This window comes from Borostomias antarcticus (assembly GCF_949987555.1).
Source record: "Borostomias antarcticus genome assembly, chromosome: 17".
NCBI lineage: Eukaryota > Metazoa > Chordata > Actinopteri > Stomiiformes > Stomiidae > Borostomias > Borostomias antarcticus.
The window spans coordinates 23756410-23783909 of NC_140250.1; the positions used below are offsets into that span (position 1 = coordinate 23756410).

Below are 27500 nucleotides of genomic sequence, written 5' to 3' on the forward strand. Positions count from 1 at the left end.
TGACCCTGTCTCTGCTGAAGGGCACAAAGGGGAGGCCTTCCACTTCCCGACGGCGTTCCCGACGCACCCGCAGAGGAGAACGCTCAATCAACGCGCCCGTTCATCGAATTTATTCGATCGTTCGTTCATTTTGGACCTCAAACGAGATTCAAAACGAGAGCGTGTTTTGCCGCACCGTTTGCAAGCCTGGTTTCATTCTAGGCCAGTTTTCCCTCCGCTCTGTGGCAGCTGTGACATGGCCTACAAACTCTCCACGGGTACGACAGCGTGCTCTGTCTGCTGAAGTTCTACCTACAAACTCTCCGCGGGTACGACAGCGTGCTGTCTGCTGGAGCTCTAACACGTTACTTGTGGTCTACACAGTCCTGCAGACGGAGAGGCCTCCTGCAGGCACGGACTGTCTGCTTTGATGGCGGCGATACATCCTGAGACTGTTAATATGTGCCCTGAATATTTATGACGCATTATAGAGCTCTTCCTCCTCCTCCTCCTCTTGGGGTGGGCTCGCGCGGTGGTGATATACACAGGGGCTTATGCAATATTCAGCTGCTCAAATCTGTGCGTGACAAGGCACATGAGCTCAGTATGAAGTGAATGTCTACGCCGTGTAGGATGGCGTGCGTGCGTGCGCGTGTGTGTGTGTGTGTGTGAACTGTATGGGCCTATGAGCTAGCATTGGAGGTAGCCCTCATGGCGTGTGGTGGTGGCATGCCACCAGGGTTGTCAAAGGAAGCGGAGCGTCTAAAGATGGCCCCCAGGCCGGCTTCTGTCATCTGTTCCTTTTGTGTCAAGACTCCCGGGGTCACAGAACAGGAAGCACTATCTCAGAAGTGCCTTTTATTTGAAAGCGTTCTGGCGTGTGCCTGCCTGCACTGTCCTACTTGGAGTGGTAAAAAATATCTTTATTATAAACTTATGAGCTATAACCTTACTGTATATATGGACTCTATCTGACAGGGAAACCCTGTCCTGGGATTCGCTGACCTAACGCTAATACACCCACAGGCGCATCACGGGCCTAATGGTGATTATTCAACAATGTCTTTGGTAAGAGAAAGAATTCCAGAGGCAGCTGGAATCCCAAGAGCGTATTGAATCATTAGATCCACACCAGAGATTCTGGAACCTTCCGGGTCCGAGGAACTAAAATCGTTTTGAAGCAAGTGAGAATCCCATAACTTTCTCTCTGATTTATCGATGTTCTGCCCTCTTTTTTTTAACACATCCTGAGCAGCATTTGGGATTGATCAGACTGACCCACATGTCAAGCACACGTCCCATATTCACGTCTTCTGGTCCTGCTCCCGGCCCCGCCTCCACAGGGCTCTGTCACAGCCTCCTCTGTTTCTGCTCTGTTCTCGTCTGTCTTCCCCAGGTGTTTGTCATTGTGCTCGTTGTGTCCAATCAATCAACTAATCATCGACTCCACCTGTGTCCAATCATCCCCTTGCCCTGTGGTCCAATCAGAGGAAGACCAGAGACCTATATATTCTGTGTTGTTCTCTCTGCAGAGGAGGAGAGGGTTGGCATGTTTGTTTGTAGGCCTACTTTTGTTCTTTCTGTTAATCTAGTGTTTGGTGTGGGTTTTTGTTAGTTGTTGTCGTCTGTTTTCTGGCAGTCATTGTGGAGAAGGGCTTGGGAAGAAATCCATGGGTAACACCTCATCACGTAGGTAACCCTTTGTTAAACACACTAGGTAGGGCGAGTGGGTGTCGAACCTTTCTGTGTAACAGTTACAGTAGGTTAGTGTTGAGGGCCTAGTAGTAGTTTTATATGCTTCTAGTTAGTTTAGTTGATAGGGAAGCTCAGGGCCCTTTTTGTTTTAGGCACACCCCTCGCTCAGTCCTTCTCCTCCCCCTTTGTGTTTTTGGTTCATACTGTAATTCTTACCTTATTTCTGGTTATTGTTTGTGATTATTTTCTAGCTTAGCTAAACTTTGTGAAAGAATAAATCCCCTGTTTTGGGTTTTATCTTATTTGTAGTTGGGGAAGTTGTGGTGTTTGCGCCTGCCTTCCTCAATCTCCCCACACAGTGTGCACGCCTACGGGCCGTTAGGTCAGCCCCTCTCCCTACCATCGGAGGGGGCGTTAGCCCCTCTCCCTACCATCGGAGGGGGTGTGTAACATCTACCAATAACCATGAGCCTCTGCTGTAATCCTACTATGCAGCCAATCAGTGTCCTGTGTCAAATTGGAGCAGGGCCATCTCAATAGACCTTTCCGACCTGTCAATCACGCAGAGATTAATAACCAATAAGGTTGCTTGATTTCTTAAGACCACGCCTCTGATGTCCCACAAAGCTTGTCCCGTGTTGTGTTCATAGATTTAGACATTAGTTAAATAAGAAAATTGTTTTTAAAACATACAGGAAACTGGCCTGCAGGCTAATGTACCATAATGTTATAAGAAAACAAGCTGCACGATACTCCACGCCTCCCTCCAGACAGCCGTTTACAGCAGCGGCGACACAAAAAGCTACGAAGCTAACATTAGGTGCTTGATGTACAGTAGCTTTTTAGCCTGTAGCTATTAGTTAACAGATCATTCTCACAGGCTTATTTTCTAAGAATGGATGCCACTAACTTACTCACCCTGCAGTTAGATTCCACCATTTTGTCCTGATGAATTTCAATCTGGAGTTTGCCTTCCACAGATTACCATCACAGACATTGGTCTGAAATCCAAATCTCATGGATATATCCTTGTGTAAAATAGTTCAGGCCTTTCTGAACTACCTTAGACAAAGTAGTGGCATTTGACAAATAACATACAGCAATATTGTCAGGAATCTTTGAGAGAATCATCAGGTAAAGGTATGTGGACATTTTATTAACTTGCTCCAAAGCTTGTGGGGCATAGAAACAGTAACGAGGGGGCGGAGCTTGCTGCCTGAATAGGAAAGGTCTATTTATCAAACAACATTCCCTTCATGCTGTCGTCCTTGCCCTCTACCCCTCCATCTCCATCCTTCGCTCCATCCATCGATCCTCCCCGTCCGGGGTGCGTGCGTGTCCGAGGGAGGGCGCCCCCAAGTGGCGGAGCAGGGTGGCGCTCTGTGTGAATCATTCAGGGATGTCAAGTGTGCTCGTGAATTATGAAGAGGACACGCGTTGCGTCGTGAATATTTCATGGCGTGTGAAAGTGAGCAGAAATGCTCCACGGGGTTGAGTGTCTCCAGACTGTCCTGAGAGAGGAGGAGGGGAGGAGGAGAGGAGTGGAGGAGGAGCAGAGGAAAGGAGGAGGAGGAGAGAGGGAAGGGAGGAGGGTTGGGGAAGATAGTGAGGCATTGTTTGTGTGCAGAGAGAAGGAGGTGTGGGGGAGGGGGTGGAATCAGAGTCTGGAGAGAGATGGAGGGAGGGATGAACGGAGAGAGGGAGGAGAGGCGGAGGGAGGGATGAATGGAGAGAGGGAGGAGAGATATGGAGGGAGAGATGAATGGAGAGAGGGAGGAGAGAGGCGGAGGGAGAGATGAATGGAGAGAGGGAGGAGAGAGGCGGAGGGAGAGATGAACAGAGAGAGAGGGGAAGACGGAAAAGGGTGACGAAAAACAGGCCTGTCACTACCTTGTCATGAGGCTAAGCTGCTCCATCATAGTCAGAGCAGAGAGAGAGAGGAGAGAAAGAGAGAGGAGAGCAAGAGAGAGGAGAGAAAGAGACAGAGAAAGAGAGAGAAGGGGAGAGAGAGAGACAGAAGGAAAACAGGGAGGGTGAGAAAGCTGGAGGGACATATTCGTCTGCGTGTTTTTGATGCTACATTACCTCCTCTCTACAGGACACAGGTACTATACCACCTGGAGAGAGAGAGAGGGAGAGAGAGAGAGAACGACAGACAGCGGGAGAGAGTGATTGTTTCCAGGGAGAGCGTGGTGTGTGTTTAGAGTAGAGGAGATGGCTGTCCTGCTCCGTTGGAAGTGTGATGATGTATGGATAAGGAGGTGGTGTGTGTGTGTGTGTGTGTGTGTGTGTGTGTGTGTGTGTGTGTGTGCGTGCGCATTATCATTCATAGTGTGGCAGACATGTAAACAGTGCCAGGTTGGTATCTGCCTGAGGCAACACTAATGTGTTTGCAGACTGGAGGTGGCTCCAATTGACACACACACACACACACACACACACACACACACACACACACACACACACACACACACTTTTCTTTCCCCAAAATACACATTTGCTGGAATAAACACAAGTATCCCGGAGCTATTCGAAGTTACTGTATGTAACTCATAATGGAAATATATTGATATGATTGTGTGACTCAATTAAGCAGGAATTGTGTTGCGGGGCTAAGCTGATTTCCAGCTGTCAGATTTGAATAATGATGATTACTGCAGTGGTCGGAGCCCATAGGGAGGGAGGGAGGGAGAGAGAGAGAGAGGGAGGGAGAGAGAGAGAGAGACGCATCTCGCATACTGATCCCCTGCGCAGATGTGGCGGGGGTCTACAGAGCTGTGCACCAGCACACGTGTTAGATCTGTCAGCAGCGTTTAGTAGCGGCCCGGTGTGTTAGGGAGCCAGACGGTGCCGAGACAGCCCTGCATAGCGCTGAGGAACAAGGCTCTGCCACGGTGGAAGTCCGGTGGACTCAGCTGTGTGTCTTTTTCTGTTCACCGAGTTCCTGGGCTCTCATCCCCAGCATGGGTCTGGTTCGGCGTTAATCATAATTATTATATCACAGTATTATATTCAGAGGGAAGTGGAAACGGAGTGATTGGTTTTCAGATGACAGGTGACAGGTTCGTTAGGGGGAGGGAGGGGTTAAAAGGTCACGGATCAGATCACCATAGTAACACCCATTAGACATTTGATGGAGGGGCTGTCACTCATTCTCCACCCATTCGTGGAGAATGAATGACAGATCAGCCAGGTCTCGTTTGGTACGAATGTCTGTGTGTGTGTGTGTGTGTGTGTGTGTGTGTGTGCGCGCGCTTCCCATTTGGTCATGCTGCAGTGTGTAGCTAGTGGTGCTGAGTCAGCAGGCTTAGTTACCACATGTATCACCAGCCCGGAGCCAGTGTGTGTGGAGGTCGGTCCAGTAGCCGCAGGGCCCGGTTCTGCTGTCCCGTCTCACCGTCTCGGGTTCTTCCGGGATGTGGGTCGCCAGAGCCTCAGAGGTCTCTGTGTGTGTGAGGCTCGGGTACCCACCGCCCCCCCCCCCTCCCCCCCCCCCCCTCCCCCCCCCGGCTCGTCCTCCAAACCCAGAGAGGCTTCACCTACCAAAGAGTTTGGGCTCTTTTAAATCAGAGCTCTTCAGAAAGCCTCTGTAAGCTCCGTGCGTGTATGTGTGCGTGTATGTGTGTGTGTGTGTGTGTGTGTGTGTGTCGCGCCTCACGCCTCGTTGACCTGCTTTGTTTTTGTCCCCTCAGGGTTTTGCGGACGGCGATGGGACCCTGTGTCTAGGAGAGTCCGTCCATCCCTCCGTCCATCCCTCCGTCCATCCCTCCGTCCATCCGTCCGTCCATCTCTCCCTGTCTTCGTCCATGAGTGGCGTTCCACGGTCTGAGGGAGGTGGGAATCTGATGAGAGCTGAGGAGGACCGAGAGAGGAGAACAGCACACCTGCTATGGCCAGCGGTATGTACCGAAAACACACACACACACACACACACACACACACACACACTGAATGTTGTCTCCGCCCCCTGTAGCAGCGGATGGCCTAGGGAGCCTGGGCCCGGAGCAGCATAGCCACCTCGGTGTGCCCGTGTCCCACAGCGACCACGGGGCCTGGGCCACCGCCATGAACAACCTGGGCATCGTGCCCATGGGCCTGGCCGGCCAGCAGCTGGTGTCAGGTAGGAGAGAAGTCTATCCTCCTCTACCTTCAGACGCTACACCTTCCTCCTCCTTCTCCTCCTCCCTTTTATCGCAGCTTCTCCTCCTCCTCTTCCTCCTCCTCCTCCTCTTCCTCCTCTGGCCTCCGCGCCCTCGTTCAGGTTCCACCCTGTTCTTTTTCCGCGCAGAACCTCTCCAGAGCAGAGCTAGGGAGTAAACAGAGCCGGGGCACCTGGTTTCTGGCGGGCAGTGCCAGGCCGACGCCCTCCAGACTTCGACCAAGGCCGCGAGGTCGAAAACCTTGTCTGTTTGATGAAACCGCCCGGCATCGAGAGCTTGAGTGTGCGGTTTCATTCCATATACAGTATTTCACCCGTATTTCACCTCTCCAAGACTACTACTGCGTTTAACCAAGGCGGGTGCCCTTTACCAGTCTCAAGCACGCGGAAATGTTATTCTGCAATGTGCTACATTTTGTTCCAGTCTGCTGGGTTTGACTCTCCCACTGGGTTTAACTCAAACTCTAAAGCGAGCAGACAGCTCCGGGTTTGTTGGGGAGGGGGGGGGGTCGGTCTCTGTGCACGGAGGCAGGGGCGAGACGCCTGGAGGCTTTATAACGTCCCGCGCGGGATCTCAAAATACACCTCTTGCCTTTAAGGAGGCACCGCAAAGCCTTTTGGCTTTCCTTCCCACGACGTAATGGAATGTTACTGGTGGAAACTTTTTCCTCCTACTCGTGGCTTAGGCTGGCAAAAAATACGTGTGACCAGACCTGCCACTCAGCGTACGCAATCCAGCGATCTGTCACTCCTATTGTTGGCTCTTCGTCAGTAGAGAATGGAGGTCATTATCGAGACGCTTACAGAAGAGCTGGGACGAAAAGAATAATAATAATAGGGAACGTGCTTTGGTCTTCTCTCTAATGGCCTGATTTCATATCTGTCTCACCATGGAGTCTAATGGCGTGTTTTAGAGAGAGACAATGGATTGTGTGTGTGTGTGTGTGTGTGTGTCTGCGTGTGTGTATGCGCGTGCGTGCGTGCGTGTGTCTTCTCTCCTATTGTGCTGCAATTACCACCGTGCCAGCACAGCCATCACGGATAGAGGGGGAATTAGACTCCGATTAAAATGCATGAGCAGAATTCACACCATACATATTTATGGGAATCCTATAAGGAGGGAAGGAAGTCTTGCATTATTTTAATTGTATATTCAAGTTCCTTTGGTCTCGAGCTGCTTGAGAAATCCCTCACAACAACGCTGCCGGGCGATTAGACTTCCACACGGAGTCTTCCGTTAATAGATTCTCTCTGGGAGGAAGAGAGGCCCCTGGCCCCTGGTGTAGAGGGCCCTCCGGACTCCACCACACTCCACCACACGTGTGTGTACTGTGCATGTATGCACACAGAGAGGTGGGACGACGCAGACAGGCTGTCAGTCAAGGCAAAGGAACAAGCAAACAGAAACAGACAAACAAACAAGATGGAAGACAGCGTCGGCCTATTCTGCAGCCGTCCTGGCTCTGCCCGTGATGATGCTATTTGTTTGTTATTTGTGGCTTTTTGCTGGATATTTTTGCTGGAACAGTTGTGGGAACACTCAACCACGACTACCAGACAGTCCTAGACATTGGATATAAATTGGTTCACCTACGGTATCTCCAGCGGTATCTCCAGAGGTCTCTCTCGGCTCCTTCCCGGCAGAGATCCTCAGAAGACAAAACAACAACAGCGGAGATCAAAAGTCCAGGTGCTCGCGCCGCCGTGGACGTAGACGCGGGGTCAAAAAGGCGCTTGGGGCTCGAGCACACACACCGCCGCTGCCCAGCGTCCTGTCGGCCAACGTCCAGTCTTCGAATGATGAGAAGCTGGACGACCTCCGCATTGGGTTCGCACGCAAACGAGACACCAGGGACTGTAACATCCTCCTACATCCTCCTCAGCTGAGCGTGGTTCGGGGGGAACACTCCCCCTCCTCGAGCACATCTACACCAGAAGAGGAAAGACAGGATCCTGAAAGACCCCAGACACCCAGGAAATGGACTGCTCTCTCTGCTACGGTCAGGGAAGAGATACCGCACTCGCATGGTGATTACGGAGAGGGTACCTATTGTGTAATTTGTGTTAATCTGTAAAAGTGTAATTTTGTAAATTGGAACTTGTAAATTTGTTTTGGAATTGAGTATTAGAGTTGATCTGTAGCATAATCTTGGAGCGGGCAGCAATATTTCACTGTGACTCTACACCGTACAGTACATGTGACGAATAAAAGATTCTTGAAACAGACAGACAGACAGATAGACATAGACACAGACACTCTGAAGAAAGACTTGTGAGAACAGTGTAGGAAGCAGTGCACCCATGCACGCACACACACACACACACACACACACACACACACACACACACACAACAAGTTCATACGGACACAAACATCCAAGAGTATTAGAGTCACAGTGAGGAAGACTAAGTGTTTTTGGAGCTAGCAGGATGAGAAATGAAGCTGAGCTGAAACTGAGATCAAATCCCCTTCTGCTGTAGGATATGAGCCAGCATCTGGATCTAATAAATATAGGTTTCTTTCTCATAGTTCACTAAAGTTATTCAAGGCCACAAGAAATGAAATCACCCTATGGACTCCGTATGGAAACATATCAAAATACTCGAAAGGGGCTTAGTATTCAATCTCAGGCTGGACCTCATTCTCTGTCTCTCTTCCTCTATCTCCACCCCACACCCCTCTCTCTCTCTCTCTCTCTCTCTCTCTCTCTCTCTCACTCTCTCTCTTTCTCTCTAGATGTGGTCAGCTGCGCTGGTCTCACTAGTTACAGTATACATCTAGGAGCTATTATAGTCTAGAAGTACTAAGCTCTAATGCATACTGTAGGCACAATCCCATCTTGGCTGAGCTGAATTGAAACTCTTCTGTACAATCCATTCATGAAATTGCCTTTGAATTTGACTGTAGGCAGATGTGTGAAGTGTCATATCTCTGATTGTTCTCTAAATATAGCCTGTTCCAGTGGGAACAGCATTGCGCGGGTAATTAGAAGAGAGCAGGATGAGATTTGTCAGAGTTTCGTGTCTGGCCTGAATTACAGAAGGGATTTACCTCAGGAAAGCAGTTATGAATTGGAAGGGAATCTATTGTAATATGGCAGAGAGAGTTTTAGTGTACATCGGGCTATTATTACAATATTCCTCAATGCTTTGTGGTTTTCACTTGAGAATGTATTATAAAATGCTGACTGCTTGATTATTACTTAATTACCTACTTGTCTCTTAGAGATATAACAAGCACCATTTCCTCTTTGTCATCATAGCTGACATGTACATTAATATAATTTATTACAGTTATCATGATTCATTTCCGGCTGAAAAGATTTGCCAAGTACCAAGATATCGACACAATATCTTGGCCTCTGTTTGCGGCTGTGTTATGTAGTCACTATCTATCCCCTACTAATATCACAGCAGCAGTACTCCACCTCTCTCTCTCTCACTCTCTCTCTCTCTCTCTCTCTCTCTCTCTCTCAGAGAGCTACTCAGTATGTTGGAAGAGGATAATCTCTTATTCATAATTAATGGTGTATTTTTCATATGAGTCAGACAGACAGGCAGACAGACAGGCAGGCAGGCAGACAGACAGAGAGACAGACAGACAGACAGGCAGGCAAGCAGACAAGCAGACAGACAGACAGACAGACAGACAGACAGACAGACAGACAGACAGATAGACAGACACCCATGTAGAAGCTTTCCCACTCTGCTGCAAACCCTCTGATCTTAAAGCTCAGACCGTAACCAAAGGCTGTTTTTAATGAGGTGGGAACAGAGTTGGAGAATGGGGGGGGGGGGAGGGATAGAAGAGATTTTGGAAGGAAGGAAAGAGAGAAAAAGCGAAGTGAAGCCGGTCTATGTTTGTGTGTGTGTGTGTGTGTGTGTGTGTGTGTACACGCACACATGAGTGTGTGTATGTAAGGAGGTTATAGGGTTTTTCTTGATTGATGACATCTCACCTTCACAGTAATTAAGGCCAGCTGCTTCCTGGAGCGAGATCCAGACCTGTAGTGTTTGAAAGAGAGAGAGAGAGAGAGGGAGAGAGAGAGAGGGAGGAAAGGAGAAAAGGAGAAAACAAATGAAATAATGACAAATAAATGTGTGAACTCTGCGTGCCTGACAGCGCTAACAGGGCCTGGAGCCATAGAAATCTACAGGCCGCCTTAAATTATTTTCCTGTAGACACGGACGAACGACGAGGGGGACATCAAACCATCATTAGGACACGATTAATGCGCAATGTACCTGTTAGAGCCATCACACACGACAGTTTAATGAGTTTTCCGAAAATCTGTCGAATCTCAGATTACACATGATTGTGACTCAGGAGATTTATAGACGATAATATCCTGGTTCTATTTTCCTCCTCTTGATCCTGAAGGAGGACATTCAAGTCCTCTGGAACGCTCTCTCTCCCTCTCCCTTTCTCTCTCCCTCTCTCTTTCTCTCTCTTTCTCTCCGTCTTTCTTTCTCTCTCCCTCTCTCTCTTCCTCTCTCTCACTGTTTTTTTGTCTCCCTCTCTTTGTCTTTCTCTCTCTCCCTCTCCTTCTCTCTCTCTCTCTCTCTCTCTCTCTCATTTTGATGAAGCGCTGCCTTCTCCTCAAGGCTTTGCCAGATGAAAACAGTTATTGCTTGTGTAATACTAGTATAATACTGCACAGTGAACAACACTAACACTATGAAATTCACCCTTGTATAATACTGCACAGTGAACAGCACTAACACTATGATATCAAGCCTATTATAATACTGCACAGTGAACAGCACTAACACTATTATATCCAGCCTAGTATAATACTGCACACTGAACAGCACTAACACTATTATATCCAGCCTAGTGTAATACTGCACAGTGAACACCAACGCTATGATAATCAGCCTAGTATAGTCCAGCCTAGTATAGTACTGCACAGTGAACAGCACTAACACTATGAAATTCAGCCTTGTATAATACTGCACACTGAACACCAACACTATGATGTTCATCCTAGTATAGTACTGCACACTAAACACCAACACTATGATGTTCATCCTAGTATAGTACTGCACACTGAACAGCACCAACACTATGATGTTCATCCTAGTATAATACTGCACAGTGAACACCAACGCTATGATAATCAGCCTAGTATAGTACTGTACAGTGAACAACACTAACACTATGATATCCCTCCTAGTATAATACTGCACACTGAACACCAACACTATGATGTTCATCCTAGTATAATACTGCACACTGAACAGCACCAACACTATGATGTTCATCCTAGTATAGTACTGCACACTGAACACCAACACTATGATGTTCATCCTAGTATAGTACTGCTCACTGAACACCAACACTATGATGTTCATCCTAGTATAATACTGCACACTGAACACCAACACTATGATGTTCATCCTAGTATAGTACTGCACACTGAACAGCACCAACACTATGATGTTCATCCTAGTATAGTACTGCACACTGAACACCAACACTATGATGTTCATCCTAGTATAATACTGCACACTGAACACCAACACTATGATGTTCATCCTAGTATAGTACTGCACACTGAACAGCACCAACACTATGATGTTCATCCTAGTATAATACTGCACACTGAACACCAACACTATGATGTTCATCCTAGTATAATACTGCTCACTGAACACCAACACTATGATGTTCATCCTAGTATAATACTGCACACTGAACACCAACACTATGATGTTCATCCTAGTATAGTACTGCACACTGAACAGCACCAACACTATGATGTTCATCCTAGTATAGTACTGCACACTGAACACCAACACTATGATGTTCATCCTAGTATAATACTGCACACTGAACACCAACACTATGATGTTCATCCTAGTATAGTACTGCACACTGAACACCAACACTATGATGTTCATCCTAGTATAATACTGCACACTGAACACCAACACTATGATGTTCATCCTAGTATAATACTGCACACTGAACAGCACCAACACTATGATGTTCATCCTAGTATAATACTGCACACTAAACAGCACCAACACTATGATGTTCATCCTAGTATAATACTGCTCACTGAACAACACTAACACTATGATGTTCATCCTAGTATAATACTGCACACTAAACAGCACCAACACTATGATGTTCATCCTAGTATAGTACTGCTCACTGAACAACACTAACACTATGATGTTCATCCTAGTATAATACTGCACACTAAACAGCACCAACACTATGATGTTCATCCTAGTATAGTACTGCACACTGAACACCAACACTATGATATTCATCCTAGTATAGTACTGCTCACTGAACACCAACACTATGATATTCATCCTAGTATAGTACTGCTCACTGAACACCAACACTATGATATTCATCCTAGTATAGTACTGTACACTGAACAGCACCAACACTATGATGTTCATCCTAGTATAGTACTGCACACTGAACAGCACCAACACTATGATGTTCATCCTAGGCAACATTATATTGTTGTGTTGAGGCTCAGTCTCCCTGTCTCTGACAGCATCACAGGAAATAAATCTACATGCACATCTACACACATGCACAACGCACACACACACATGCACAAAGCACACACACACACATGCGCAAAGTACACACACACACACATGTTTATCATGGATGACTTCATCCATTTTCTGTAATGTGATGGTTCTCTGTATGTGTGGCATGTCACTCCATGACTGCGCCCGCATGAACACATCTCTATTCAGATAGGCTTCCAATGTCATTAGGATCAATATGTGTTTGTTTGTGTGTGTGTGTGTGTGTGTGTGTGCGTGCGTGCGTGCGTGTGTGTGTGTGTGTGTGTGTGTGTGTGTGTGTGTGTGTGTGTGTGTGTGTGTGTGTGTGTGTGCTCTCTGCGTGGGATGAATGAGATGGCATATTTCTGCTGATGTGTTTTTCTCCACCCCGTCTTGTCTTGGTATGAAGCTGTTTATATTGTGTTCTTTGTTCCTCCTTCCCCCCATCTGGCAACATGACATCACTTTTAGTCAACATTCTCCTGTCATGGAAGTGAACATCTATGGATTTATTTCAACCTCCAACTATTTTTTTTAAAGAAAGCTAATAGCTTATTGTTACGTGCAGCCTATTTTTCCATCTCAGGGTTAAGAAGAGTTATATTTTGGTTTATTATGAAATCCCACAAGGTATAATTTAATATACATGTTATTAGTGGGGCCAGGATCACCAGCTGATTCTGCATACAGAACATAATCATTAACAATGGTTGTGATGGTAATGACGTTGGCGGCGTGGTCTGCATTGACGTGCAGCGCAAACAAAAGGACTCTTGAGGTACAGAGTAGTGCCCAGAAACGCAGAGAACACACACACGGGGGAGAAGGCTTGGACACCTGCAGAACGCCATTCTTGATCAGGGTGGAGACCTCTTGAGGAGAGGGCTCGTTGTGAGAGCGTTTGAGAGGGTGGATCGCCGACTGAGACCACCCTCGTTCAGAGAGCGTCCTGGCTAGTCGAGCGTGCCGCCATGAGCCGGGTGGCGTGCTGAATCCATGGAGGACACTTTGAGGTTACCAGGGGGGTTTGGAAAACCATTGGATCACAGTAAATGGACAATTGGCCAGTGAAACCCTTTTAGATCTCTATAAACACTGAACAGATTCAAGGTGAGTGACAGTGCGCTGGAGCTGGTGGTCTGTGATGTTGTGATCTTGAGGTCAGGTCTCGGTCTGCTGTGATGTTGTCTGGATTTGCTATGATGTTGTGGTGTTGAGCTCAGGTGTTGAGGTCAGATCTGGGTCTGTGCTGTTGTGATGTTGAAGTCAGGTCTGGATCTGCTATGATGTTGTGGTGTTGAGATCAGGTTTGGGTCTGCTATGATGTTGTGGTGTTGAGGTCAGGTCTGGGTCTGCTATCATGTTGTGGTGTTGAGATCAGGTCTGGGTCTGTGATGTTGTGGAGTTGAGGTCAGGTCTGGATCTGCTGTGGTGTTTAGGTCAAGTCTGAGTCTGCTATGATGTTGTGGTGTTGAGGTCAGGTCTGGATCTTCTGTAGTGTTGAGGTCAGGTCTGGGCTTTGAACTCTCTCTCCTCCCTGTCTCCCTCTCTCCTCCAGTTGAACTCTTCCCTCTCTCCTCCCTGTCTCCCTCTCTCTTCCAGACTCTATCTCTGTCCAGGGGTTTGACGTCTCTCTCCTCCCTGTCTTCCTCTCTCTTCCAGACTCTATCTCTGTCCAGGGGTTTGACGTCTCTCTCCTCCCTGTCTCCCTCTCTCTTCCAGACTCTATCTCTATCCAGGGATTTGACGTCTCTCTCCTCCCTGTCTCCCTCTCTCCTCCAGACTCTATCTGCATCCAGGGCTTTGACCCAGGTCTGGGTCTCATCGGCCCCATCAACCCCATGATGGCAGGCATCAGCCTGGTGCCACCGCCGCCTGTACCTCCCGACATCCCCATCATCAAGGAGATCATCCACTGCAAGAGCTGCACCCTTTTCCCCCAGAACCCCAGTAAGACACCATCTTCTGCCTCAGTAACACAATAAAGACATGATCTTCTGCCTCAGTAAAACAATAAAGACATGATCTTCTCCGTCAGTAACACAATAAAGACATGATCTTCTGCCTCAGTGACACAATAAAGACACGATATTCTGCCTCAGTAAAACAATAAAGACATGATCTTCTCCATCAGTAACACAATAAAGACATGATCTTCTGCCTCAGTAACACAATAAAGACACGATCTTCTGCCTCAGTAACACAATAAAGACATGATCGTCTGCCTCAGTAACACAATAAAGACACGATATTCTGCCTCAGTAAAACAATAAAGACATGATCTTCTGCCTCAGTAACACAATAAAGACATGATCTTCTGCCTCAGTAACACAATAAAGACATGGTCTTCTATCACAGTAAAACGATAAAGACACAATCTTCTGCCTCAGTAACACAATAAAGACATGGTCTTCTATCACAGTAAAACAATAAAGACACGATCTTCTGCCTCAGTAACACAATAGACATGATCGTCTGCCTTAGTAACACAATAAAGACACGATATTCTGCATCAGTAACACAATAAAGACATGATCTTCTGCCTCAGTAACACAATAAAGACATGATATTTTCTCTCAGTAACACAATAAAGACATGATATTTTCTCTCAGTAACACAATAAAGACATGATCTTCTGCCTCAGTAACACAATGAAGACATGATATTTTCTCTCAGTAACACAATAAAGACATGATATTTTCTCTCAGTAACACAATAAAGACATGATTTTCTGCCACAGTAACACAATGAAGACATGATATTTTCTCTCAGTAACACAATAAAGACATGATATTTTCTCTCTAACACAATAAAGACATGATTTTCTGCCACAGTAACACAATGAAGACATGATATTTTCTCTCAGTAACACAATAAAGACATGGTCTTCTATCACAGTAACACAATAAAGACATGGTCTTCTATCACAGTAACACAATGAAGACATGATATTCTCCCTCAGTAACACTATACAGTCCGAAAGACATTCCCAGAGGAAATTTTTGTTGCTCAGTGTTATACCTTCTATTGCTCAGGAGACAAAATGGTGATTCTCATTTGAGGATCATTTAAGTCTTACTTTCGTCACAGTGGTTTCTCCTAAAATCCCTTAGGAGAAATAAGAACAAAAGAGGAGACGTTGCAATGAGACACTATTGAGAAGGAGGAGGTACCTTTGAGATATTAGTTTGAGAAGCAGGGGAAATAGGGGAGATCTGTTATGTTTGGGTTTCATCTCTTTAATGACTCCATGTTTCTCCAAAGGATTCCTTTACCGCAGAGAAAGGCCTTTGCTTTTCTTTCAATGAAGAAATACTCTCCAAATAACTGATGCTACAGTATAACAGCATCTACGCTAACCTCCGCCATTGTTGTTTTGGAATGAACAGTTGCTTCTCGCTGTCGTCACACCTCAACCCTGCCCAGTGTAGCTGCTAGTATTCCCTCAGAACGCTAATCTTTCTCCGATTGTTTTCTGATCGTGACGTGCACAAACGGATCTCTATTGACCTTTGCCAGACTGATGTGTGGAGTGAAACAACGTGAGCTTGCAAGATCCTAGAATCCATCCATCCATCTCTGGACCTCATTAATACCATAGCTGAATCCATTTAGATCTTTAGTGTAGTAATAGTTCTAATACCCATTGGGGCACCATCACATCAACTAAATACTATACATCTGCTATCACTCCATCCAGTTAACTTTTCTGCTAGTCTTGATACCCGTTGGAGCACTTTGGACCACAACTATATACTGTACATCTGCTATCACTCCTGGATGGACTACTTAGCCCATCCAATCAACTTATCTGCTAGTCTTGATACCCATTGGAGAAACCAGTGCTGTAATTGGCCATTTAGTCCATTATATGCCCCCCCCCTGAACATAGCGGACATGTTGTGTTTGGCAAGTCCCGTCTGAATGATGGCTTGCATGGTTCAGCTATAGTTTGCAACCTAGCTAGCTACTATGATTAGATGGACAATAGAATGCACTAATGATAAGCAAAACTGAGCAACAGCAAAATAATTCTAGAGTAGACTGGCGCGAGGTAATAGTTCAGTGTTTGTATCAGGGCAGCCGTACACATTTTGGGCAAAGCTGCAGCTCCTTACTGCTAATGAGCAGGCTAATAAATTAGCGTAGAGTAGGCAGTTGGAGCACTCGAGGCAGGGTTCTATTCAGAGCAGAAATCCGGCCCTGTCATGGTCTGTCTGGGACCCCTGCGGATACCCGTGCCAAATATGAATGCTGTCAGGCCGACGGCGTCCGAGGAATGTCTGGTTGAATCAGAATCCTTTTATTGCCATTTGTACTACATACATAGGAATTTTTTGCAACATTGTGGAGCCAACAACAACACAACAATGGACCAGTGCAAAAACAGGACAGGACAGTGCAACATACATAGTGCAAAACTAGCAGTGCATTTGGCCTACAAAAGAGACAGCGCAGTAGTCAGTATTCAGTATAGTGCAGAAATAATAATAATAATATATATACTGTACATCATGTAGGAGAAAACATAGTCCTAGAGTCTCTTCTGGCTCATACACGGCTGACTGAGTTCCTCTTGTGTCCATCTAGACCTGCCCCCTCCCTCGACCCGTGAGCGCCCCCCGGGGTGTAAGACGGTGTTCGTGGGGGGCCTGCCGGAGAACGCCAGCGAGGAGATCATCAGGGAGGTGTTCGACCAGTGCGGGGAGATCATAGCCATACGCAAGAGCAAGAAGAACTTCTGCCACATCCGCTTCAGTGAGGAGTTCATGGTGGACAAGGCCCTGTACCTCTCCGGTAAACAGCGCACACTCTAACACACACACACCACGTGCACTCGGAACACGCGTGCTACGCACACTCACACACACTCTGCATGATCTGCTCACACTGACCTGACATGACTGAATAGGTGGAAAAAACGAATGTGATTGAATATACAGTGTTGAATATAATTTGGTATAATATTCGGTAATATTCAAACAAACAGGGTCGGTTATCACTTCAACAGTATGGCTTTTTAGCATAAGCCACATAACACATCAAAGAAGGAACCAGTGACCTTGTGTTCTAACTGTAAGCTGCTAGGCCACTTACACTGTAAGCTGCTAGGCCAAGACCATGATGAGTCTGTGGGTCTGAATATGCATGAAGAAGGAGATTCATATTTTATCATTTTAAACAGCTGAAAATATACAAACTGCCCTTTAGATTGGCTTAATATGTTTGCGGTGGTGAAATTGTGTGTTTGGTGCAGTGTGAATGTCTCCAGTGTGTTTTGGTGTTAGTGTGTATTTACAGTATAGTTCTGTATGTGTGTGTGTGTGTGTGTTTGGTGTATGACTTGACTTGTTTGGACCCCACCCCCTCCCCCTTCACCAGGGTACCGGATGCGTATTGGCTCCAGTACCGATAAGAAGGACTCGGGTCGGATCCACGTGGACTTCGCCCAGGCCCGAGACGACCTGTACGAGTGGGAGTGCCAACAGAGGCTGTTTGCCAGGGAGGAGAGGCACCGCCGCAAGATCCACGAAGACCTCCTCCGACCGCCCTCGCCACCTCCCATCATGCACTTCTCAGAACACGAGGCGGTGGTGCTGGCGGAGAGGTTGAAAGGTGGGCGGACCAGCTTCAATCATGGCCTTGTTGTGGGATCGGGCTTTCTGAACAGCAGTCGCATAACCCTGATGTTCTCTGTAACTATTTGTTTTGTGTGTGTGTGTGTGTGTGTGTGTGTGTGTATATGCATGTGTGAGTGTGTGTGGGCACGTGTGTTTTTGTAATCTATTATACAATGGCTCCAGCTGCATGCTACTATTGTATATAGTCTGTGTCCTACTTAAAGCAATGAAGCTCTACCCTGACGCCGTGTCAAACTGATATAAGGTAGTGTCAGACATGATTAGATATGAAAGCAGTAACATTAGGAAAACACAATTGATCACAATGGCTATTGATTCCCAGGCTTGCTCTGCTAGAGACACTGCGTCCTTTCTCAGCATGAGAGGCTATGACTCTCCTCTCTTTTCCTCTCCTCCTCTCCTCTCCCCTTTTACTCGCCTCTCTTCTCATCTCCCCTCTTTTCCCTCCTCCCCTCCTCTCTTTTCTTCTCCTCTCCTCTCCTCCGTCCACCAAGCCATGTTTCATCGTGCTCTTTATTGTCCAGACGGAGAGATGGTAGACCGGAGGGAGTGAGGGATGAGGGATGAGGGATGTGCCAGCGGGGGTGTGTGGAGGTTGCTGCTCCCTGTCCCTCTGTCATCCCTCCTTCCTCCGCGCTCCCAGATTGCATCTCTCTCCGACAGGGAGATTCGACTCCGCCGGGCCCCTCTCCCTCATCAGCAATCACAGCACAGCTCTCTGTCTGCCTGCGCCTCTCACCCCTCTCCCTCTCATCCGTCTCTCTCCCTCCCTCCCCCTCTCGTCTTTCTCTCTCTCGCTCTTTCCTCTCTCTCTGTCTCTCCCTCTCATCTTTCTCTTTCTCACTCTCCTCCCTCTCTATTTCTCTCTCTCCCTATTCTCTCTCTCTGCCTCTCCTCCCTCTCCCCCTCTCTATTTCCATCTTTTGTGTGTCCCGTCGCTCGTCCTCGACACCCCCCTGTTGCAGAGTGACAGCAGCCCCCCCTCTCTCTCTCAGCCGTGTTTGATAATCACATGATTGCAGATGAGCAGCGAGGCAGCTGGTATTCCTCCCCCGGCTACGAGGCGCGCCATAATGTGATGTGTCATGGCTGCGTGAAAGCACACTGGGCTCTCACCAGCCGTCTCGCCTCCTCCATCCTCCCCTCCTCCACCCCCCCCACCTTCCTCCCTCTCTCCTTAAACCCCCCCCCCCCCCCCCCCCAGAGCGCACAGCTCCTGTATTTCCTCCTTGGGAAATGTCTGCTGTGTTCCACATCCGTTTTCCTCTTAATGTGGCTCGTTCTCTTTTCCATTCTCTCCCCCCCTCCCTCTCTCTCTCCTTCTCCGATCCTCTCTTTTTTTCTTTTCAATCTATATTCTCCTCTTTGCTGTCTGTCTGTCGCTCGTTGCCCTTGTCTGTTGCTATTCTATCTCTCCTGTCTCCATCCCTCAGTTCCATGTTCCAGAGTGTTCCGTTGTTCTGTTCCCCTGTCTCTGTTCTTCAGTTGCATTCCAGAGTGTTCTGTTCACAGTGGCATTTTGGAAGCTCTTTTGAGATCATATTCATTCAAATCCTGTGCATAATGCATTTACAGTACATTCAAGGCTGGGTAAATACCTTAATCATGTTCATTACCTCATTACCCTGCCTCGCTCTCTCTCTCTCTCTCTCTCTCTCGCTGCTTGCTCTGAAAGGATGTTAATTAATGTCCAACAGTGCGTGCGTGTGTCACTCTGCGTGTGTCACATGTGCGTCTGCTGTATGTGTGTCGTGTGCAGTAGGTCTGTGTGTGTGTGTGCGTGTGTGAGTGAAATAGTGAGTGAATGAATGAATGAATGAATGAATGAATGAATGAATGAATGAATGAATGAGTGAGTGCACGTTTTGCGTTTGTGCGTATGTGGGGCCTGTGGTCTGTCCGCGTGCGCGAGTTCATGTCTCGACCTTTCAACTCTCCACCGCGACCACATATAAACATGCGCCAAGACGCATTCAGACATCATTTTCCGTTGAAGAGTCGGGGGGAGGGGATTGATTTCCGTCCTTGCTGCCATGTTCTGCATCGCTGTGTCCGCTGCGCTGTGACTGCGCCCGGCTGCCTTCTCTGAATAGACCTGTGACTTCTCACCGAAAAGGGTTTTCAATCGGTTGACGGGTCATGATGCAGTGGGTATTGAACCCGTTAAATGATTTCTAATTCACTCTGTTCTGCTGTCGTCTGTGGCACTTTTTAGTTATTATTTAAAGCTGAAGAATAGCACTTCGGCAGGGGCCCCTTCGGGACAAATCTATTACTGAGGCGAGACTCCATCTTGCAGCCTCTGTTGATTTCAGAGCTTACAACGGTGTTTTGTGTTCAGTCTCTGCGATACGGACCGGGGGCCTTCGGAGGACATGATGCGTGCGACTCCGGTGTTGATATCTGTACCCCACCCCCCCCCCCGCCCCACCCCGGGCGCCTCTGAAGGGGCGCGCTGAAGCGTTTTGTAGCGCGAACACAATATGAGGTGTCTCTTTACAGCGCTGTGTGTATTTCAAAAGGAACGATGTTTTACTGTCCGCGGACATCCCGATCCACGGACGATTTCTCAACCCGAACCCCCCTTTCTCCCTCTCTCTCCCCCCCCCCCCCCCCCGGCGCAGACGACCACCAGTTCAGCGCCGCCTCGGTGGTCCTGCTGACCTGGATCGACCGCGGTGAGGTCAGCCGCCGGTCGGCCAACCACTTCTACTCCATGATCCAGTCGGCCAACGGCCACGTGAGGAGGCTGATGAGCGAGAAGGCCCACCACGAGGAGGAGCTGGAGCTCGCCAAGGAGACGTTCAAGAACGCCCTGCTCGCCATACTCACCCAGTGTAAGGACACGCGCGTACTGCACAGGCTCTGCGGCAACCCCGCGGAGTGTTCTAGATCTCGCCGCGCCTGTCACCTAGGTTTGACAACCCCCCCCCCCCCCACACACACAAGCACCTCAACAACCCCCACTTGTGACGCCGGGCTCCCTGAGGCATATCTGCTCCTCGTCGTTCACGCCGGTAGCTACGGCAGACATCACAAAGACAGAATTGCCCGAGTTATCTACTCGGCGCAGCGGAGGATCTTATCCCGTCTCCATGACAACTGTCTTCCCGCCTTGCGTCTTGTGATCAGCTCCGTTATCTTGCTCCGCGCGCATATGAGATCAGTAACCGTGGAGAATTAACTCACATCGCCGTTAGATTAAGCCGTTCCTAGATTAACTGTCGGTTACTGAACACGCATCCCCAGAGCACAGTCTCGCGTCCCACATACCCAACAAACATCCCACCCGCATGCCTACAGACTTAACTTGGACTGAATTAGGTGCCGGTACTGATCGGTACTGTTTATTTAGGCGCAGGTACTCCACAGTACCTCTGAGTTGATGTTCCATAAGAGGTGGAGGAGCTCGAGCGGTACTAGAACATTTGAGGTGTCGGTACTCCGCTGACCGACCGCCCAAGTCAGACATTGCCTGCAGAGAACAGTTGTTGTACAACACACATATATACAGTAGGTACAGTAAAGCATATTGGGTAGTGTAGCGAGGCCCACAGCCAGCCAGCCAGCAGCTCTGTAAGGGAGGTTGACACAAGTCAGAGCCCAGAGAGAGAGGGGCTCTGGCTGGGTAAGTACTGTACAGTGCAGTGCCCTGGGGGAGCTGTCTGCCTGTCTGGAGCGCCGGCGTGGGGACTGCCCAGGAGAGGATCAGGGGGTGCGGCCTCACTCACAGGTAGGCGAGCATCACCACAGAGCCACAGGATCTCTTACAACACCGGGGTGTTACGGCACAGAATGCTACACGTCTGGACGACAACGTGTCATTCAGAATCAATGAAAAGCCATCTGTCTTCTCAATATTTTACCAGTGCCTTTTGAGTATACAGTAATACCAAACATGGAGCTGGCACTTTGGTGGTTTAACATCTAAGTCCTCTGCTGCTCCTTTATGTAAAAATCCATCAGCCACAGACCAAGGAAACCGATAGTTCAAGTGAGAGATGTTGTGTGTAGCTGTGATATCCACCTCTCTAGACAGGCACAGATATGACAGATATTTGATTGCCACTATACGACCTCACCTTGTTTTCTTTATCGAGGATGAATGTGACAGTCAGCATCAGCACTAAGAACTTCTTTGAAGGCAACATATTACGACAGGTGGAGATCAAGAGAACTATTGGTCTTAGTCCATAGTTAAACCATATGGTGATTCCATTTAACTAAAGCATGGTTTCAGTCCACTTATCCTATCCTTCCAAGTATGATTTTTCCAAAGTATTTGGTAGCTACAATTAACCTGAATCTAACAGACCTCTCTGAGAGCTTTTGTTCCACCCATCGTTGTAATGTTGCCTTAGTCAGTCCTGAAGGAATTGAACCTGCGGTTCATGAGATGTAAGTACCGCACAGCTCTGGAGAGGAGAGACCGGGACACGCCAGGACCCAGTCTAGACCCAGGCTGACAAACATCACATCAAAACCCAAATCCCCACCCTGAATTAGTCAATGTAATGCAGTGCTCTGTGGAATGGACTGCAGTCCTAGCTTGCCCTAAAGACAGCCTTACCTCCAGTGTAATGCAGGTCACTAGAAATGTCACCGTGTTTCCCTGGCCCTTAGTACCTAGGCATTTGAACCTTAACAGATCTTGAACCTTAATCTAAACCCATAGTCCCTACACCCTGTCCCCTATTCCCTAACCCTTAACCCCTAGCCCATGTCCCCTAGACCCTGTCCCCTGGTCCCTGTCTCCTGGTCCCTGTCCCATAGTCCCTGTCCCCTGGTCCTTGTCTCCTGGTCCCTGACCCCTGGTCCCTGTCTCCTGGTCCCTGTCTCCTGGTTCCTGTCCCCTGGTCCCTGTCCCCTGTCTCCTAGTCCCTGTCCCCTAGTCCCTGTCCCCTAGTCCCTGTCTCTTAGTCCCTGTCTCCTAGTCCCTGTCCCCTGGTCCTTGTCCTCTGGTCCCTGTCTCCTAGTCCCTGTCTCTTAGTCCCCGTCTCCTAGTCCCTGTCCCCTGGTCCTTGTCCTCTGGTCCCTGTCTCCTGGTCCCTGTCCCCTGTCCTCTGGTCCCTGTCTCCTAGTCCCTGTCCCCTGGTCCTTGTCCCCTAGTCCCTGTCTCCTAGTCCCTGTCCCCTGGTCCTTGTCCCCTGGTCCCTGTCCCCTGGTCCCTGTCCCCTAGTCCCTGTCTCCTAGTCCCCGTCTCCTAGTCCCTGTCCCCTGGTCCTTGTCCTCTGGTCCTTGTCCCCTAGTCCCTGTCTCCTAGTCCCCGTCTCCTAGTCCCTGTCCCCTGGTCCTTGTCCTCTGGTCCCTGTCTCCTAGTCCCTGTCCCCTGGTCCTTGTCCTCTGGTCCCTGTCTCCTAGTCCCCGTCTCCTAGTCCCTGTCCCCTGGTCCTTGTCCTCTGGTCCCTGTCTCCTAGTCCCTGTCCCCTGGTCTCTGGCTCCTGGTCTCTCTTCTGCCTGCTCTGCTGTGTGCCTCCGTGGTACCAAGCGCTACATAAACGGCTTGTCTTGTCTTGACCCCCCCTGTGACCCCCCCAAAGTCGAGCAGATCACTGCCGTGTTCACCGCCGCCACACGGCAAAAGGCCTGGGACCATTTCTCTAAAGCGCAGCGCAAGAACATAGACATTTGGAGAAAGCAGTGCGAGGTTGGTACTTTTGTCCTTCTCCCTCCCTCCACCCCCCCCCCCCCCTTTCTTTCTCTCTCTCTCTCTCTGTTGTCATAGTTTGACTTCTCAGAAGAGGCTAACAAGCACAGACGGGCACACTAGCCGGATTGACATGACCCAAGTGGATTTGTTGTTGTTGTTGTTGCTCCACAGGCTACTTTTCCCTCACAGATACAGACAGTTGATACGTTCTGTGTGTGTGTGTGTGTGTGTGTGTGTGTGTGCATTCGTGTGTATTGTGTCCTTCTGTCCTCCCAGCCCCCTCCCCCCCCCCCCTCCCCCCATAGAGGTACTGAAAGATCTGACGCACCCTCGAAAGTGTGAGCTGCTGCTATGGCAACAGTGGTTTCCAGGGATAGGGCTTAGATCAATTATTTATTTTGAGTCAAATCTAGATAGCAAGTCACACCGAGGCCGGGAACAGTAGGGAACGATCGCTGGTAGTATTTTCAGCCGAGACAGAAATAGAACTCAAGGAGCTGTGGAGATACAGGACTGTGGATTTTAAAATGATATTTCACCCACAATTCAAGCTTCACTAAACATTTTCTGTTATTCTACTTTATTGTGAAGATGTCTATCTGTGAGGTCCAAGGTTTACGAACACGGAATTGACTTAAAAGGATCGTACACAAACCCTTAAAACACAAACATTTCTCCTAGTCCAGTCAGCAGGGAGGGAATCGTGGCGTTTTTGTTCTCAGTCCGAACAGAGGTAAGACAGCGCTATGGACCAAGTCAGACGCAGCACACTCTATGGAGTCAGACTGGATAGTGTGTTGTCATTGCGAACCCGCTTGTTCAAAGGGTTAGTACCGTACTGTATGCTTGGTAAGTGTTGGAGCAGAAGGAGTCTTCAAAGCCTGAACACAGCATCCTCCATGCAATTTGGCATCAAATCCAATTTCGGATGTGGAGATTGATAAGATACTGCTACGGCAGTGATGTCAGATAATGGCTTAAACCTCTGAACGCCCTGAGTTTTAACAGCTGGCTATGAGCCATCATGACGCAGCAGATAATGACTGCTACAGCCCCGTACCAGCCCTGCACTGCGGAGGTTCTGATAGATCACCAGACGCTCTCTCCCTGTTCCGTCTGTGGCTAATTCCCTAACTTTATTAATCTGATCAGGGCTGACAGTTGTCACAGCAGTGGTGTCAGATGTTTCCTCGTCACTGTTTATCAGTAGATCAAAATGGCGGGGTATGGGATGGGACTTCTACCCCCTCCCTCTCTCTCTAGTCCTCTCTAGTCGATCTTGGACAAATGAAGATGAATTGCCTTTAAGAAAAGATCTGGGATCAAATGTTATTATCCAAACATTCCAATCTAATCCGTTCTTATCCAAACAGACAAACATTTTCCAGGAGCTTGCTCGAGGTTAGGGAAGAATTTCTACAGCTCACCTTTCTGGCCCCCGGGTGAAACTGTTTTTTTGCTTCCCTCTGGAGGGGTGGGACCTAAGCCCCCCCCCCTCCCATGCTCTCTGTAAAGCGCATTGTGGTGCCTTTGATTTGATTTAGATTTAGATCGTGCCAACCTTGATCAGTACTTTAGCCACTTCAGGGTGGAAATACTAAACTGATCCTAGATGGGAGCATAAAGGCAACTTCAGTTCAGAACACGGTGTGATGGTTGAATCACCCTTTTTAGACAGGGATTGGTTTGGGCATACAGCACTGAGGCGCTGAGAGGTCCTTGCACCGTGTGTCTCCTGGTTGTGATGTCACAGGAGCTGCGGAACGCCCACAGCGAGGAGATCATGGGGATTCGCCGGGAGGAAGAGATGGAGATGTCAGAGGACGAATCAGACGAGAGCCCTTGTAAGAGGATGCGCATGGAGGAAAACGGTGAGACAGACACCAGATCACCCAATCACTCATCACACCAACACCCAATCACTCATCACACCCACACCCAATCACTCATCACACCAACACCCAATCACTCATCACACCCACACCCAATCACTCATCACACCAACACCCAATCACTCATCACACCCACACCCAATCACTCATCACACCAACACCCAATCACTCATCACACCAACACCCAATCACTCATCCGCACCAACACCCAATCACTCATCCCATCCGCACCAACACCCCCAACTCCCACTGTAGCAGACCTGTGTCCAAATACCGTTGGAAATTACTTCCTGAAAAATGCAAACCTCAACCACCTCGCATTCCAGGCAGACGCAAGCAAACGCTTAGGCAATCGAAATGATTTCAACTAGTGTTGTGATCGGATCTGCACCGTAGCCCACAATAACTCATTGGCACAGCTCACAAACAAGTGGTTAGATGAGAGGAACGTGATGAAAAGTACAGCAGCTTATCACTGTCAAGGCTGTTTTCCAATCCTCGACTCACTGCGTCTACTGTATCTCTCTGTACCAGGTGTTACCTGCTTAACATGTGCATAGTGTAAGTAGCCTACACGTGACATATGAAGGGTTTCCATTGTTTCCCCTGTCCAAGATAGGGGCGTCCTTTTGAGCGTCCTTGATATATTCTCCCTGCATTCAGGGAATCGTTTTTATTTTGAGTAAAAAAAAAAGAAAAAAAAAAGATTTCTCTAGCCGGCATCGTCTGATTATTCTTCCTCCTTGTGTAACGCGATAGTCCAACCTTGGCTGTCTCTCTCCAGCCAGGCTAGGACTGGAGATAACTGGAGGCCAGAAAGGCGTTTCATCTTCGTGGCAGATAGAATTATTAAATCCGGGGGCTGAGGACACTGCTGGTTTCAGCAGTGCAGCTGTGAGTTGTTTACAAATGACGCCTCGAGCGGCTCCCTGTCAGGCTGCTGCCGGGGACGACTGCGCAGCGAGAGCCGAGATATTCCTCGCGACCTGTCAGATCCAATCAGAATCGCTATTCGGGTGTCGTGTGCCAAGTACGTTTTCACATAATATGAGGAGTTTGACCCCGTGAACGGAGCGTTATGAAAAACAGAAACAAAGAGAGGACGTTCTAAACAAAATAACTCAATTTATTTCGGCCATAATGGGCCAAAAGCAAGCACACACACACACACACACAGACACACACACACACAGACACACACAGACACACACACACACACAGACCGACGTGAATTTTCCCGATCATATCAGCGCTCTCAGCAGCCAAACGGCGCGGTACAGACACGACAGGACCGAGACTCCGGCTGCGCGTGGGGAATGCAAAGTTGGAGGTTAATCTAACGTTTGCGTCCCCCCGCCGCCCCCCCTGCCGCCCCCCCCCCCCCCTCCCCCGCCCAGGTGTGTGCGGCCAGACGCAGGCCTCTCTGAGGGAGGAGAACGACTCGCTGCGCTGGCAGCTGGACGCCTACAGGAACGAGGCGGAGCTCCTGAGGAAGGAGCAGGGCAAGGCCTTCCGCCCCGACGACGAGCACGCGCACGTGCACGCGCAGGAGGGCCAGATACAGCTGCTGCAGCAGAGCATGCAAAACATGCAGCAGGTACACACACACACACACACACACACGATACATGATAAGCAACTGGAGAGGAGCTGGACCAATAATTCCAATGTACCTGTGCCTGTATTTGTTCCATATGGCAAATGAGCTTGAAACACACACACAAACACACCTACACACACACACACACACACATACACAGTTTTGCTGATGCTACACTATCTACACCAGTGAACAGGGACATGAAGCTATCCCACAAGACACACCCCACCCCCCACCCCCCTCTCGCCAGCCCAGAGCAGAGGGCTGCATCATTCTGAAGCTGATTGGCTCTGACTCCCCTGCCCGCCTGACTGATCCTGCGTCTCCGTGACCGGGCGCA

General features: G+C 48.6%; 1 protein-coding gene across 1 annotated transcript in view; it reads left to right on the forward strand.

Moving 5' to 3' along the window:
* Window positions 1-5625: 5625 nt before the first annotated feature.
* The window catches only part of enox1 (ecto-NOX disulfide-thiol exchanger 1), a gene marked incomplete at both ends in the record, with an annotated part of 28583 nt that continues 6708 nt past the window's right edge, over window positions 5626-27500 (forward strand). The window contains 8 exons of the mRNA XM_084452123.1: window positions 5626-5794; window positions 14159-14326; window positions 16967-17173; window positions 17759-17992; window positions 20643-20855; window positions 23559-23665; window positions 25422-25539; window positions 26958-27157. Of these exons, the coding sequence (XP_084308249.1) occupies window positions 5626-5794; window positions 14159-14326; window positions 16967-17173; window positions 17759-17992; window positions 20643-20855; window positions 23559-23665; window positions 25422-25539; window positions 26958-27157 (1416 nt within the window). The remainder of the gene's footprint in view (window positions 5795-14158; window positions 14327-16966; window positions 17174-17758; window positions 17993-20642; window positions 20856-23558; window positions 23666-25421; window positions 25540-26957; window positions 27158-27500) is intronic.